This window comes from Andrographis paniculata, unplaced genomic scaffold (genome assembly GCF_009805555.1).
Source record: "Andrographis paniculata isolate CXL003 unplaced genomic scaffold, ASM980555v1 Contig25END, whole genome shotgun sequence".
Classification (NCBI taxonomy): Eukaryota; Viridiplantae; Streptophyta; class Magnoliopsida; order Lamiales; family Acanthaceae; genus Andrographis; species Andrographis paniculata.
This window is the reverse complement of record NW_026137546.1, coordinates 477,624-490,373: the sequence shown is the minus strand read 5'-3', so window position 1 is coordinate 490,373 and position 12,750 is coordinate 477,624. Positions and strand designations below refer to the sequence as shown.

Genomic DNA, 12,750 nt, shown 5'->3' with positions numbered 1-12,750 from the left:
ATCTGGATGAAATTGGCTAACCCTAACCCTAGCTCTGCAAATGTACAACCCTCTAATGCAGATACACAACTGCGAATAAAATAGTATAAAAACGTCGTCCGCTTGTTCGTCCCCTTCCGCCATCCATTCCCATCCCCTCCTCCGTCGAAACCCTTCTCTGAGGAACCTCAAACCCCATGGAACATCTCTCAAGATTTTTGTGATTTTCTTTGGGCTTAATCTTAATCTTCTCTGCGAGTCGATTTGTAGCCAAATTGATTCAATCCCTGCCGCAAAGACCGATCCATACGTTCAATCGGAGAAAGGGGGCAAATTGAGATATGGACTACGACCGGCAGCAGGAACAGGACGACGATGTTTACGGTGGCGACGTGCCGGAGGAAGCCTACATGGAATCCGATTTTGACTCATCTGTAGACGCGGATGCTGCGGCCGCCGCCGCGGCGGAGGCTGACGCCAAAGCTAAGGTATTCTATTGCCTTGTCTGGTTCCCTGTGTGTGTAGATTTATGCGCTTGTGTAGGTCTATACGGAGATGTGTTGAGATTTTGAGGCGTAGTGTTAATCCCAATTTAATTGGTTTATAATTATTAGGAGTTGGAGGAGATGAAGAAGCGATTGCAGGAGATTGAGCAGGAAGCTGGAGCACTTCGCGAAATGCAGGCGAAGGTCGAGAAAGAGATGAATGGGACTCAAGGTTTAACTTTTATCTCGATTGCATTTGTGAACCCTAATTTTGTGTCGGCTTAGGATTGAAGGTTTGGGTAGTTTATTTTTGTGATCTGCTATATCTACTTGAGGTTTTCCCATGGAGAAGGGTTTTTGATTGGCCTAGGATTTATAGATCCAAAGGGTAAACAATCTGATATTTGGTGGAGATTGATTGGAGATATATACCAAATGGATGCATTGGATGATTAATGTTTTAAGATACTTATCCTGAATGTTGATTGCATCCTAAAGTGTTTGTTTGTCATTGATTGTGAATCGGATAATCAATTGTCGTTATCTTGATTGAAAGTGTTTGTTTGTCATTGATTGAGAATCGGATAATCAATTGTTGCTATCTTGATCAAAAGTGTTTGTTTGTCGTTGTCGGGAATCAGATAATCATTTGTCGTTATCTTGATCGTTGCCTGATAAAATGTGACATTGATTGAAGTCTTTTTTAGAAGCCAATCAGATTTGTTATGGTTGCTTGTCGGAAGTGTTTGTTACCGTTAGATGCCTGATTAGGAAGAGTATCGAACTGAAAAGTTTTATTGGCAAATACCTTTTCTATTTTCTGATTAATTATCTGTGACGATAATGCATTTGACACGTGTTGAACGTGTTTGTGTGTGAAGTAAATACAGCTGTGGATATGTATGCAATTTAAGATACAGATGTGTGGAGTTCCAGTTATAAGCATTAATATTCTCGTAATGTTAAATATAGAAAATTGCTAAAAGTGATCGGCTATGTTGCATGCTTCATTAATGAGTCATGAAATTTCATTCTTTTCTTACTCTCTTATCGTCTAACTCTAATCTGGCTACTTTGCTTATAAACTTAGAAGGGACTTAGTTTGCAAGATTGTCTTTTGCTTTTTTCAGATGATTCGGGTGATACATCTGTTATTTTGGCTGAAAAGGAGGAGGTTGATTCTCGATCGATATATGTTGGTAATGTGAGTCTCTTTCCTGTTTCCTTATCTGATCTATTTCTTTCCATTGATTCTTGTTTATAGTTAAATGGTAAAAGATTATCTTATTCATTTTTTAAATGATAATTGGATCCTGTTAGCATATATGTTATGTTTCTTGTTTATAGAGTTTTATATATATACATGTATTCAATTAGCTTCTTCGGGAATTTTTAAATGCAGTAATCATTAATTAATTAATTGTGCAATTGGCATATATAATAATATACATGTCTTCTTGGCCCTAATCGATCAAGCTGTGTACAGGTTGATTATGCTTGCACGCCTGAGGAGGTGCAGCAACATTTTCAGTCGTGTGGGACTGTAAACAGGGTCACGATTCTGACCGATAAGTACGGACAACCCAAAGGGTTCGCTTATGTGGAGTTTGTGGAGGCTGAGGCTGTCCAGAATGCTACCCTGCTGAACGAGACTGAGCTGCACGGCCGGCAAATTAAGGTTCTTGACCGTTTTATCATCCTTGTCTGAAAACATAAATTATATGAATGTTTCTCTATGTCTTTGTTCTGACAGCAAAAGTCTCGTTGCAGGTATCTCCCAAGCGAACAAATATTCCGGGAATGAAGCAGTTTCGGGGTAGACGCCCGAATCCATATTATGGATTCAGAAGGCCCTTTATGCCTGCGCCCCCTCCGTACGGGTGAGTCTGTTACATAATTCATATTTATTTAAACGTAAACATGTGTTTATATATATATATATATAAATATATCAAGCTATAACGACACATTCATTGCATGTGCAGGAGGGTTCCTAGGTTCCGGCGTCCTATTAGATACCGGCCATATTGAATCGAATAGTCTTGGTCATCAGACAGCCTTTGATTGGTACCATGTTATTGCTATTGTTATGGTTGTAATTTTAGTTTAATTTTGATACAGAACAATATATGACATACATACATATGATAGGAAAAAAGAAAGGAGGAAACGTAACTGTGTTTGGATTCATGTTGTTGTTATTCTTATTCTGGTTTTGGGAACCTTCAAAGATCAATTGTTTTTGTGCTTATTGACTTATTTATTTAAGGTCTATTTTATGCAAGTTTTGGCCTCTATGCTTTTTTGAGTCATTTTCTTTGCAAGGATAGCCCAACATGTTAGGTTTTTTTTTTTTTTTTTTTTTTTTATATATTCTATAGAAAGGTTATTTTTCCTATATTCGTATTTTATATTTTCAATTCACATTTTTTTAATACAATGTTCTTTTGGTTAGCTCTTCTTGACTCTTATATAATATATTTTTCTACATTGGAGGTCTTTTTTTAGCTTCAAATGAATTCTTTTTAGTTGCAGTATGTTACATTGTGATATCTAGAAGTTGATATGATTTTAGTGAATCAGTTACACTATTCATATCAATAATTTTTTTATTTGATTATTTTTGGAAGTAGAATTCTAAAATTAAGTCTAATTTGTTCTAAAGTAAAATTATGGATAGGTGACTTCCTAGAATTTTTCTAAAATGTACAAGTAGGTAGAAAGAACATGTATTGATATGTGTAGTCTCTATGTCCAACTTGCTAGGGTTTGTCTGCTTAGAATTTTAAATATATATCACAATTATCTATCTGTACAGTTTTTAATTATATATATTTTTTCATAAAATATTATATTGACATCTAAATTTATTTTATTTTATTTTTATTATCATCTATTTTTATTTTTATTTTTTTTAAAAGTAAAAAATTACTATATTTTTCTATTTTTTTTACTTTTTAAAAGAAAAGGTTTTTATTTTCACTTATTTTTCTTAAGGCCGTATCCGATCAAATAAGCTCAATAGCATTTTTATTCAATTTCAAATACTATATGAACATGATGAAATAATCTATTTTCAGGTTAAGCAATGGTTAACCTTTGGTTTTGAACATATGATGTAACACATATTTATTGATTTTATTTTATTTATTCATGTTTCTATTTAAAGATAACCACATTATTAGCCTAATAATGAACTTTGGGCATTAATTATACGTGGAGTGTGTTGATATAAGGGTGTATGTTGTTACCACAGTGAGTTACTACAAAATTCTGCTAATAATATAAGATAATAATTTTATATAATTGCAATGAATGCTGTAATTAATTTTAATCCAATATATTCAAATAATATATCTATAAATAAAAGTACAGTATCTATGTCTCTGTATGCAATAATTCGGGCAAATAAATACCAACATAGTAACCATTCCTTTCCAATGATTTAATCACATATAATAGTAATAATAATAATAATAATAATAATAATAATAATAATAATAATAATAATGACGACAGTGGTATAAATGATGACAATAGCATAAATTCCTGGTGCGACAAGAATATGAATATGGAATATATGCCGTGAGCATAAATTCACAAATTCAATATTTTGCACAAATAAATGAAAATTATATATTATTAGGGAAATTACACTTATGATCTTGACCTTGTAAATGCATAAAATATTATATAATTTTATCAAATTTGTTGTATAAATTATGATTCTATTAGTTTATAGTATAAATTTGTATATTGTGTATGAAGTTCCTGACAAAATAAGGATTACATGTACATATATTACTTTTCTAATTTACTTATTAAAAAAAAATAAAAATCAACAAACATTGAAACTGATCTTAATGAATTTTCATTGAAATACTCAGATATTATGTACGGAGAATTATGAGGTATGAATTTATTATATTAATATATTTGTTTAGAAAGAGCTAACTTATTATAAATATTAATATAATATTTGAAAAAAATCAAGAGCATTGTCAATAATATATCCATTTAGCGTTTAAAAATTTGTTTTTATTTTAAATCGTAAATCAGTACCTTTTAGTCTATATAATATTTTTATTCATAAAATAACATTATTTAAATCAAATTAAATTTCAAATGAAATCCAAACAAACTTTAAAATTTTGACTAAATTATTATTTTTGCTACATTTATTTTTAATAAATTGATTTTCTTTTAGTTATTGGTTGGATCCCAAAAATCGACACCATACTTTCATTTTTAATTTAATTTTTTTTTTTTTTTAAAAAAAAAATCAAATGTTTAACTATATAATAGTATAGACATTGGCTAACCAAGCACACCCTTACTTTAATGCACGTGAAACATAGAGGGGCATAATGGGAAATTCGGAGGAGGAGGCGAAGTTGTAGGCGAGTGTGTGTGTAAGACTTAAGACTGAGCAAATGGTAATGGTAATGGAAATGGAAATGTTAATGGAAGGATCAGGAATCAGTATTTGATACGTTGGTTGGTTGGCTGCTTGCTTGAACTCCACCGAAACTCTCCATTGATGCTCCTCCTCCATTTGTATATCTACCCCATGCATTCTTCTCTATTCTAAGGCATGCACTGACACCGCAGCCATCGATTAATCTGCAGTTTTGGTTAATTTTATCATATCTATATGCGAATTGAGTTTGAGTGCATTGACTCTTGTTTCGCACTGTTGATTTGATTCTGATTTGGTTTTTGCTAGATTTGATTTGATTTGATTTGATTCAGCGTCGCCGCGTATTCGGTTTTCGTAAGGTAATCATGAATGCTCTAGCGGCGACGAATCGTAATTTTCGGAAAGCGGCTCGCATTCTCGGACTCGATGCCAGGCTTGAAAAGAGCCTCTTGATTCCTTTCAGAGAAATTAAGGTCGAATTCTCATTCTCTGCCTATGTATATATGTATACAGACGACGAACACGCACGCACGCACAGTGATTTGTTGTTTAATTTTGGAGTTTGATCGGAATTGGATTGTTGGAGGATTGAAACTTCTTTTGGAACGGCGGTTACGCGGAGGTTTTTGTAGACGGTTTTAATTTCTGTTGTGTTCTTAGATTTAGTGTGACGTTTTATCGAACAGGTGGAGTGCACAATTCCAAAGGACGATGGGACTCTGGCGTCGTACATTGGATTCAGAGTTCAACATGATAATGCTCGTGGCCCCATGAAAGGAGGCATTAGATTCCATCCTGAGGTATTATACATCGATCTCCTTATACATATACGTATATATCTGTATATGTTGATGTGTGTTATTGTTTTTGAGTTCTGAGGATTTTACAGAATCGTAAGATGAGTGATATATTTGTGGAGATTACTACTCTGTTTTTGTGATTCTTAGTAATGGTTGAGGTTCCATGGAGATAGATTAGTTTCCATTTTCAGTTCCATCGATAATTTGATATACTTCTTAATGCCTTTAAGAATCTTTGCTTATGCAAATGAATCCGTATCTCTCATATGTCATCAAGAAAATGTTTTTCTAATGTCAACACAAATCCTGGGAATCTTGTTTCTCAAGTTTTTGATGTGTTTTTTCATCGAATAAATCTGATATTCGGGAACAGATTCTTAAGCATAATAATCTTTGGCTTATCCAAATGAATCCCATCAACTCTCATATGTCATCAAGAATCTTTACAAATACTGAGAATATTGTTTATCAAGTTGTGATAGTGTCGAAAAACTCTGCTTTTGTTGTAAGATAAAGTTACTGTACTGTTTAACATTGTCATGGAGTGATTTTGGTTTGATTGCTACTTGAATTTGTATGATACATATATATATATATGTATATATTGTTCTGAGAAGTTGCTCGAATTTGTGTCGATAGGTTGATCCCGACGAGGTGAATGCTCTGGCTCAACTAATGACTTGGAAAACTGCAGTGGCCGATATTCCCTACGGCGGAGCCAAGGGTGGGATAGGGTGCAATCCGAGAGATCTGAGCAAAAGCGAACTGGAGCGTCTTACTCGCGTATTCACTCAAAAAATTCACGATCTTATAGGAATTAACGCTGATGTTCCGGCGCCAGACATGGGGACCAATGCTCAGGTGACGAAATTCATTCGAGCATTTTTTTTCATTCTAATGTTACGCCAACTATTTTCAGATGATCTAAAAGTCTAGTGATATGTTTGCGATGCAGACAATGGCTTGGATTTTGGACGAGTACTCGAAATTTCATGGCTACTCTCCTGCCGTTGTTACTGGAAAACCGATTGTAAGAAAAGTGGCAATCAGAACAAGAACTCGAAATGTTTATATATTTTGCGTATATATTTAATTTTTATTTTGTTCTAGGATCTCGGTGGTTCGTTGGGAAGGGAGGCTGCAACAGGGCGCGGCGTTGTGTACGCTACAGAAGCATTGCTAGCCGAACATGGAAAGTCAATAAAAGGTTTAACATTTGCCATTCAGGTATTATTTAGGTTGTCCCAAGGCATTCGATCGTGAGCTCGTTTCTTAAAATTTCTCTATCATGTTTTATGTTCAAATATTGTTTTTTGGTTTGATTGATACCCTAGGGGTTTGGGAACGTCGGATCTTGGGCTGCAAGGCTTTTACATGAACAAGGTGGGAAGGTCATCGCCGTGAGCGATATAACTGGAGCTGTGAAGAATCCAAACGGTATTGATATTCCGGCATTGCTTCAGCACATAGATGCCACAGGAAAACTTGCTGATTTTAATGGCGCGGACGCCATGGATGCTAATGAACTGCTCACTCACAAATGTGATGTTCTAATACCTTGTGCTTTAGGAGGAGTTCTCAACAGGTTTAAACGTGTTCGATCTTATCAAAATTTGGTTTGCTCGCTCGCTTGTACTAACGTCTTGCGATTCTTTTACGTCTCTTGAAGAGAAAATGCTGGAGATGTGAAGGCCAAGTATATCATTGAAGCTGCGAACCATCCTACTGACCCGGAAGCTGATGAAGTGCTAAGATACATTTAGTTTCATTTCTTATAAAGTTCAACTACGATTAAATTCAACTCAATTAACACTATGATCTTCTTCAACAGATTCTATCGAAGAAAGGGGTTATAATCCTTCCGGACATTTATGCGAATGCGGGAGGCGTCACTGTCAGCTACTTCGAGTGGGTTCAGGTAAAGAAACATACTCTCACATTCTTTGTCGGAAATGATTAAACAACACAAATCGCTGATTTCGAAATTTGTGGTAGAACATTCAAGGATTCTTGTGGGACGAAGATAAGGTGAACGAAGAACTTAACAGATACATGACGAAAGCCTTCCACAACATCAAGAACTTATGCAAAACACACGACTGTGATCTTCGTATGGGTGCGTTTACATTGGGTGTGAACCGTGTTGCACGTGCCACTGTGCTTCGAGGCTGGGAGGCTTAAAATGATCATCTCTCCCGAATATTAAGCTTACCTATGAAACACTACATATTTATTTGTTACGCGTCTTCCTAAGGCAATCTGTAAGTCAGTAGGGGCTTGTGGTTGGTTTGAAGTTTTCTTGCTTAGGATTTGAAAGTTATTAAGTGTGTTTGTTCCACTTGTCTGCTCATTGAATGAATATCTATCTATTCATCTTCTCCACATGGTATAAATATTGAATGGGATTAACTTGTACAAATTGATTATATGCATATAAACACAGACATGCACTTAATGTGTACAGAGTATTTTGCAAACCCAAATTCGCAATAAAAAACCGGAAAGCCAAACAAAAACCAGCAAAATCAATCTATTGAACTTTTACTCTTCCCTCTCCACTATGCACTTAAAATTTAACTAATATGCACTTAAAATTTAACAAAATCAATTACAAAAACCACAACTTAAATTTAAGTAAAAATTTAAACTTGGTTGTAGAGGCCTTCCAAGAACTGAAAGGACCCCTCCAAAAATAGGTGTATGCTACTTATATGCAGCAAGCACACGGTATTCTTTAGTAAAAGGCGAAAGAATAGTTCGCTATGTGCTTACAGCGCAGCTCCATGGAGTTACAAAGTAAGTCTTCGCACCATAATATAGAAGAGAGGGCATCACTCAATAGACTGTGCATCCGATGTGGGACAATTAATGATATAACTAATGTTAACAGCCCAATACACTGTACCTCTCCGATGTGGGATAATAGCTGATATAACTAAAAACATTTGCACGCCTCTCCATTTTCAATATTTAACAACATTTCCACTTATTCCCCATACGTCAATTACCATTTATTATACCTTCATGAATAACTCATTAGGAAAAGCCATCAAACAGACCCACACACTGCAAACAGACCCACAAACTGCAGACTACGATTGGTAGGGGCCGCGCGAACGCAGGCCCCCGCTGCCACAAATTATGACGTAGGCTCGACCACTTTGGGCCGACCTTAGGCGGGTGCCCCTCCCAAGTGCAATGGAGGTCACCAACCTAGGCCATGGACCTTATTGATCGCCCATCGACCCCGTCCAGGTAAGTATGTTTCTCTGTCCCCTTCCTTCTCATTATATACTTGGCTTCCTGCTTGTATCTGTTTCCACTCCCGATGTGGGATATCATAACTCTTCAAGTCTCCAGCGCTTAGGGAGACTCTATTTATTTATTCGGTGGTTGCTTCTATTTGTTTATTCGGTGGTTACTGTTTATTTAACTTGTATTTTATACTAAAAAATATTTTATTTATAAATCAAAATTATTAAATAAGTTAAATTAAAATATAAACATATATATATATATATATCAAAATACAAACAAGAGCCTTATGATGTTCCCCTATGTTATGAGTAACAAATTTAATTTGGTGCTGGAATTTTTTCGAACATATTTACATTGAAACATAGCCATTTTGCTTTATATGATCATTGTGCCAAATGCAATACTCGTTAAAATTAAAAAGTTTGGAATTAAGAGTAAGAAACAATTAAAATAAAAAGCATAGAAAACAAACAAATTTGTCCATAATTATTGAGTGAACACACTGAAATCAAATTCGGATTTGGGACTGTTCTTGGCTGAAGTTTAAACTCATATTTATTCCAGCGACTACACTCGTCGTCATCGAATGATTACGATAATAAACGAGGATTTCTAACCAGAACAACCGTTGCACTTGCACGGACAACAATTGTATTTGTAGCCATAACAATGGCCGACAAATTTATGACCAAGAGACCGGCCACAAACTGCGCCGGGAACAGTATACATATATATACATACAGAATACAAATAGCAGAGTGCTTTCCTTCCCTTCACATCTTCGATCGAGCAAAAGGTTTGAATTTTAGTCAAAGGGGTCGATCCGTGGATCATGCTCGCTTGCCATAGCCATTCCCGTGCAAAGACAAGTTGGGCACATAACCTGCATTCAAGGACTCATCCTTATTCCCGGGAATAACTTGATGTAATAACAGTCGACACCACACGATTCGTAATAAAAAACTTTTATGTTCATAGTTGATTTGTAAATGTACAGCTGAGATTTTAGGAGCATACCTTTCCGGAACCCGAACAAGTAGAGCACCTCTCGGTTTTAGGTGGAAGCAAGGGCAAATTGGCAGCATTTGAAGTCGAGACTGGCTCGATGAGAACAAGAGATCCGGTGCTTGAACACCGAGCACAAGCAAGATATCCTAAGTATTTGAAGAAAATTTAATAGTAAGCAATTATAATTGATATTAGAAGAATTAGTTTCATGTTCGATGTGCTAGTTTACATTTAACATATATTGGATCTTTCAACAATGCAAAATTACCTGTACCAATACAGTACTTGCATTTCTTATGCTCCTGCTGCTTGACATTGTTCAGCTCAACCACCATCAAGGCTGTTATTATGCCAACTGCTCCTCCGGAGAACGAGGCCACAATAGGATCGACTTGACTGTATAGTTCGTAAACTTACTTTATCAGAAAGGATATGCAAAAATAACGCGGCAATGTTTCTTGCACACAGGTCCCATATTCTAGAAGCATACCTTAATTGCATCGGGAGATGCATGCTGCGAATAAAATCAGCATATGACGTCCCTCCTAATCCGAGTTTTAGCTCCAGCTAATGTAAGAGAAAGATGTGCAATGGATACGGTTATAACTATTGGAGAAAAGAATTGGGAAATCCCATTATGACCTAGAATTTACGAAGATTTTATTTTACTTCCCTTGCCCTTTTAAAAGGTACCTACCTAACAAACACAAACCCCTTCTTTTTTATTACTTTTTAAGTTTTCAATTTTATTTACTTACTATAAGCACGCATATATAATGATACATCGATTTTATAAGACTTTGTTAAAGTATCAGGTTCAAAAAATTAGTAGACATTCACATTATTTTCTATTTTAAAGTCGTGGTAATGTCAAACTGCACCTACGTTACTCATTATAATCATAGAGAACACATTGTTAAACAGATTATTGGCTAAGGTGGTTCTTATCCTTAACCAAAAGAAAGGGAATTGAATATAAAATCACAGTTTTCTTCTGCAACTATGTGTTGCATCAGTGATTAGCAAATATATGTGCACGCTATAGTCAATTTAATGTATACCTTAGATCAAACGAACAATATCCTTTAACAATACGGGGATGAACTGAAAATTCCATATTACTATAATACAGTGAAACATAAAGGCCAAATGAGCAAAGCGACTGTAAGGAAAGAGACATACATATTGTCAACCATTTGCACGTATATTTTCTTTCCATAGTTGAGTATATGTTGGCCAAAAAAATGTTGCACCCAAGCATTCATCATTTCTCAACACAAAATCGAGAACTTACAGTGGGAGCTATTAGTCCACCAAAAAGCATGATTCCAGCCATAAGTGCAAAACATGTAGCATAGTATCTCTTAAGGTTTGATTTATTCTGCAAGAAATGGAGTAAGGTATAAAGTGTCGATGACATAATTAAACAACAGGCTACACGTAGCGAAAGAATGAGGGTACCAAAGGAGGCAAAAATGGAATAGAGGAAGGGAATTCAGGAAGCTCATTTTCTTGTTCTTCTTTTGATATCCTAAGCTCAGCACTTTTGATTCTTTGTTGTATTCTGAGCCTCCGAACCTGTAAAAGTTTTCAGAAATCTAGAATAACTATGGCACTTGTATTGGAAATGTAAAGCTGCATATCTCTAAGTCTTATAATTTAAATGCAAAACACATATGAACTCGATGAAGGTATAACTAGTTATTGAAAGGACACTAGAGACCATTCATGGTTGCAAAGGGAAAGAGCTACAAATCAATCTGCCTTAAGAAGAACCAACAGCGTATTTAGCAGTTGCAAGGTAATTTATTCAACATGATTTCAACACAAGTTATAACTCTAGTATCAAAGTCAATTCTCTAATGGTTTTGACATGCAACAAGGAGAAAAAGGTACTGACTGACCTCCTCCATCTGCAGGAAGATTTTATTCCGACGGCTTCGGATGTTCTCCTGAATTTCCTGCAGCTCCATCGACGCAAAATCTTGCACGGTCTCCGGTCCTTCAATTATACAAAATCTGCATCCAATCCACCACCAGAAAGCGGAGAAACTTCAGAAAATCACACCGAAAGATACTCGTATCATAAGTATAAAGACTTACCCTACGGAATTTCTCCCGGCGGATGAATCCGAATTAACAGAAGCGGAAAAAACAGATGCGTCGTCGTCCGCACCGATGAGTCTCCATCTCGGACTGGACGTGAGGTTGCTCCAAGGAAAGCATCTGGTGTGAGATAGAGCAAACGGCGCCGACGCGTGGGGAAGCGTCAAAATCCGGCCGGAGCAGAGCATCTTCCAAGCTGAATTGAGAATCAGCGGCGGTTGCCGGCGACACTACACGCATTTCAGTATTATTACTATAATTACAATTAAATCCATGGGTACAATTATATTTACACAATGACCCTCTACTTTCTTACAAATGGCCAAATCGACCCACGTAGTTCCCATAGGCCCATTAAAGCAAAGACCAATAAGAATCGATCTTTCCAAATTGGGCTGACCCGATTATGTTAGGCCTATAGACCCAAATATGAACAAATTTGGGTCCGAATTAGGAGCCGAGGCCCACTAGTATAACCCATATAAATAGGAGTGTAAACCCTAGATGAGTTGCTTTATATAATAGTTCATCAGGTTAAAGTGATTCTCCATTAAAAGCTGCTGCGTCTTCCTCGTTGCAGATTTTCCATGTTCTTCATTTCGTTTGGATTTTCTTCACGTTTGTGAGATTTTAGGAGCTTTGTAGTGTTAGTGGTAGTATTTGTTATTGTTGCTGTTGTTATGGTTTTGTTTTT

General features: G+C 35.9%; 3 protein-coding genes and 2 non-coding genes across 9 annotated transcripts; 2 read left to right on the top strand and 3 right to left on the bottom strand.

Moving 5' to 3' along the window:
- The first annotated feature begins 62 nt into the window (after nt 1-62).
- LOC127245858 (polyadenylate-binding protein 1-like) lies at nt 63-2,748 on the top strand. Its single transcript, XM_051266953.1, has 6 exons — nt 63-467; nt 594-696; nt 1,595-1,668; nt 1,951-2,142; nt 2,235-2,344; nt 2,450-2,748. The coding sequence occupies exons 1-6, from the start codon at nt 321-323 to the stop codon at nt 2,493-2,495; spliced, it is 672 nt and encodes a 223-aa protein (XP_051122910.1). The 5' UTR covers nt 63-320; the 3' UTR covers nt 2,496-2,748.
- Nucleotides 2,749-4,846: 2,098 nt separating this feature from the next.
- LOC127245960 (glutamate dehydrogenase A-like) lies at nt 4,847-8,062 on the top strand. Of its 5 annotated transcripts, none has more exons than XM_051267133.1 (10): nt 4,847-5,056; nt 5,217-5,357; nt 5,571-5,684; nt 6,324-6,545; nt 6,640-6,714; nt 6,795-6,911; nt 7,019-7,269; nt 7,354-7,429; nt 7,516-7,602; nt 7,680-8,062. In XM_051267133.1, the coding sequence occupies exons 2-10, from the start codon at nt 5,250-5,252 to the stop codon at nt 7,863-7,865; spliced, it is 1,236 nt and encodes a 411-aa protein (XP_051123090.1). In that variant the 5' UTR covers nt 4,847-5,056; nt 5,217-5,249; the 3' UTR covers nt 7,866-8,062. The 5 variants fall into 5 exon arrangements, with proteins under 5 accessions (XP_051123090.1, XP_051123088.1, XP_051123089.1 ...); XM_051267131.1 differs by having other exon boundaries at nt 5,191-5,357; XM_051267132.1 differs by having other exon boundaries at nt 4,847-5,098; nt 5,191-5,357.
- Nucleotides 8,063-8,351: 289 nt separating this feature from the next.
- LOC127245974 (U5 spliceosomal RNA) lies at nt 8,352-8,465 on the bottom strand. Its single transcript, XR_007837577.1, has one exon. It is a non-coding gene; the product is annotated as a U5 spliceosomal RNA (small nuclear RNA).
- Nucleotides 8,466-8,785: 320 nt separating this feature from the next.
- On the bottom strand, nt 8,786-8,947 carry LOC127245969 (U1 spliceosomal RNA). The gene has a single exon (XR_007837573.1). It is a non-coding gene; the product is annotated as a U1 spliceosomal RNA (small nuclear RNA).
- A 457-nt stretch (nt 8,948-9,404) lies between these two features.
- On the bottom strand, nt 9,405-12,307 carry LOC127245945 (protein ORANGE-GREEN, chloroplastic-like). Its single transcript, XM_051267113.1, has 8 exons — nt 12,054-12,307; nt 11,855-11,969; nt 11,412-11,528; nt 11,245-11,331; nt 10,441-10,517; nt 10,219-10,346; nt 9,960-10,096; nt 9,405-9,825 (listed from the first exon to the last, which is right to left on the bottom strand). The coding sequence occupies exons 1-8, from the start codon at nt 12,242-12,244 to the stop codon at nt 9,748-9,750; spliced, it is 930 nt and encodes a 309-aa protein (XP_051123070.1). The 5' UTR covers nt 12,245-12,307; the 3' UTR covers nt 9,405-9,747.
- Nucleotides 12,308-12,750: the final 443 nt, after the last annotated feature.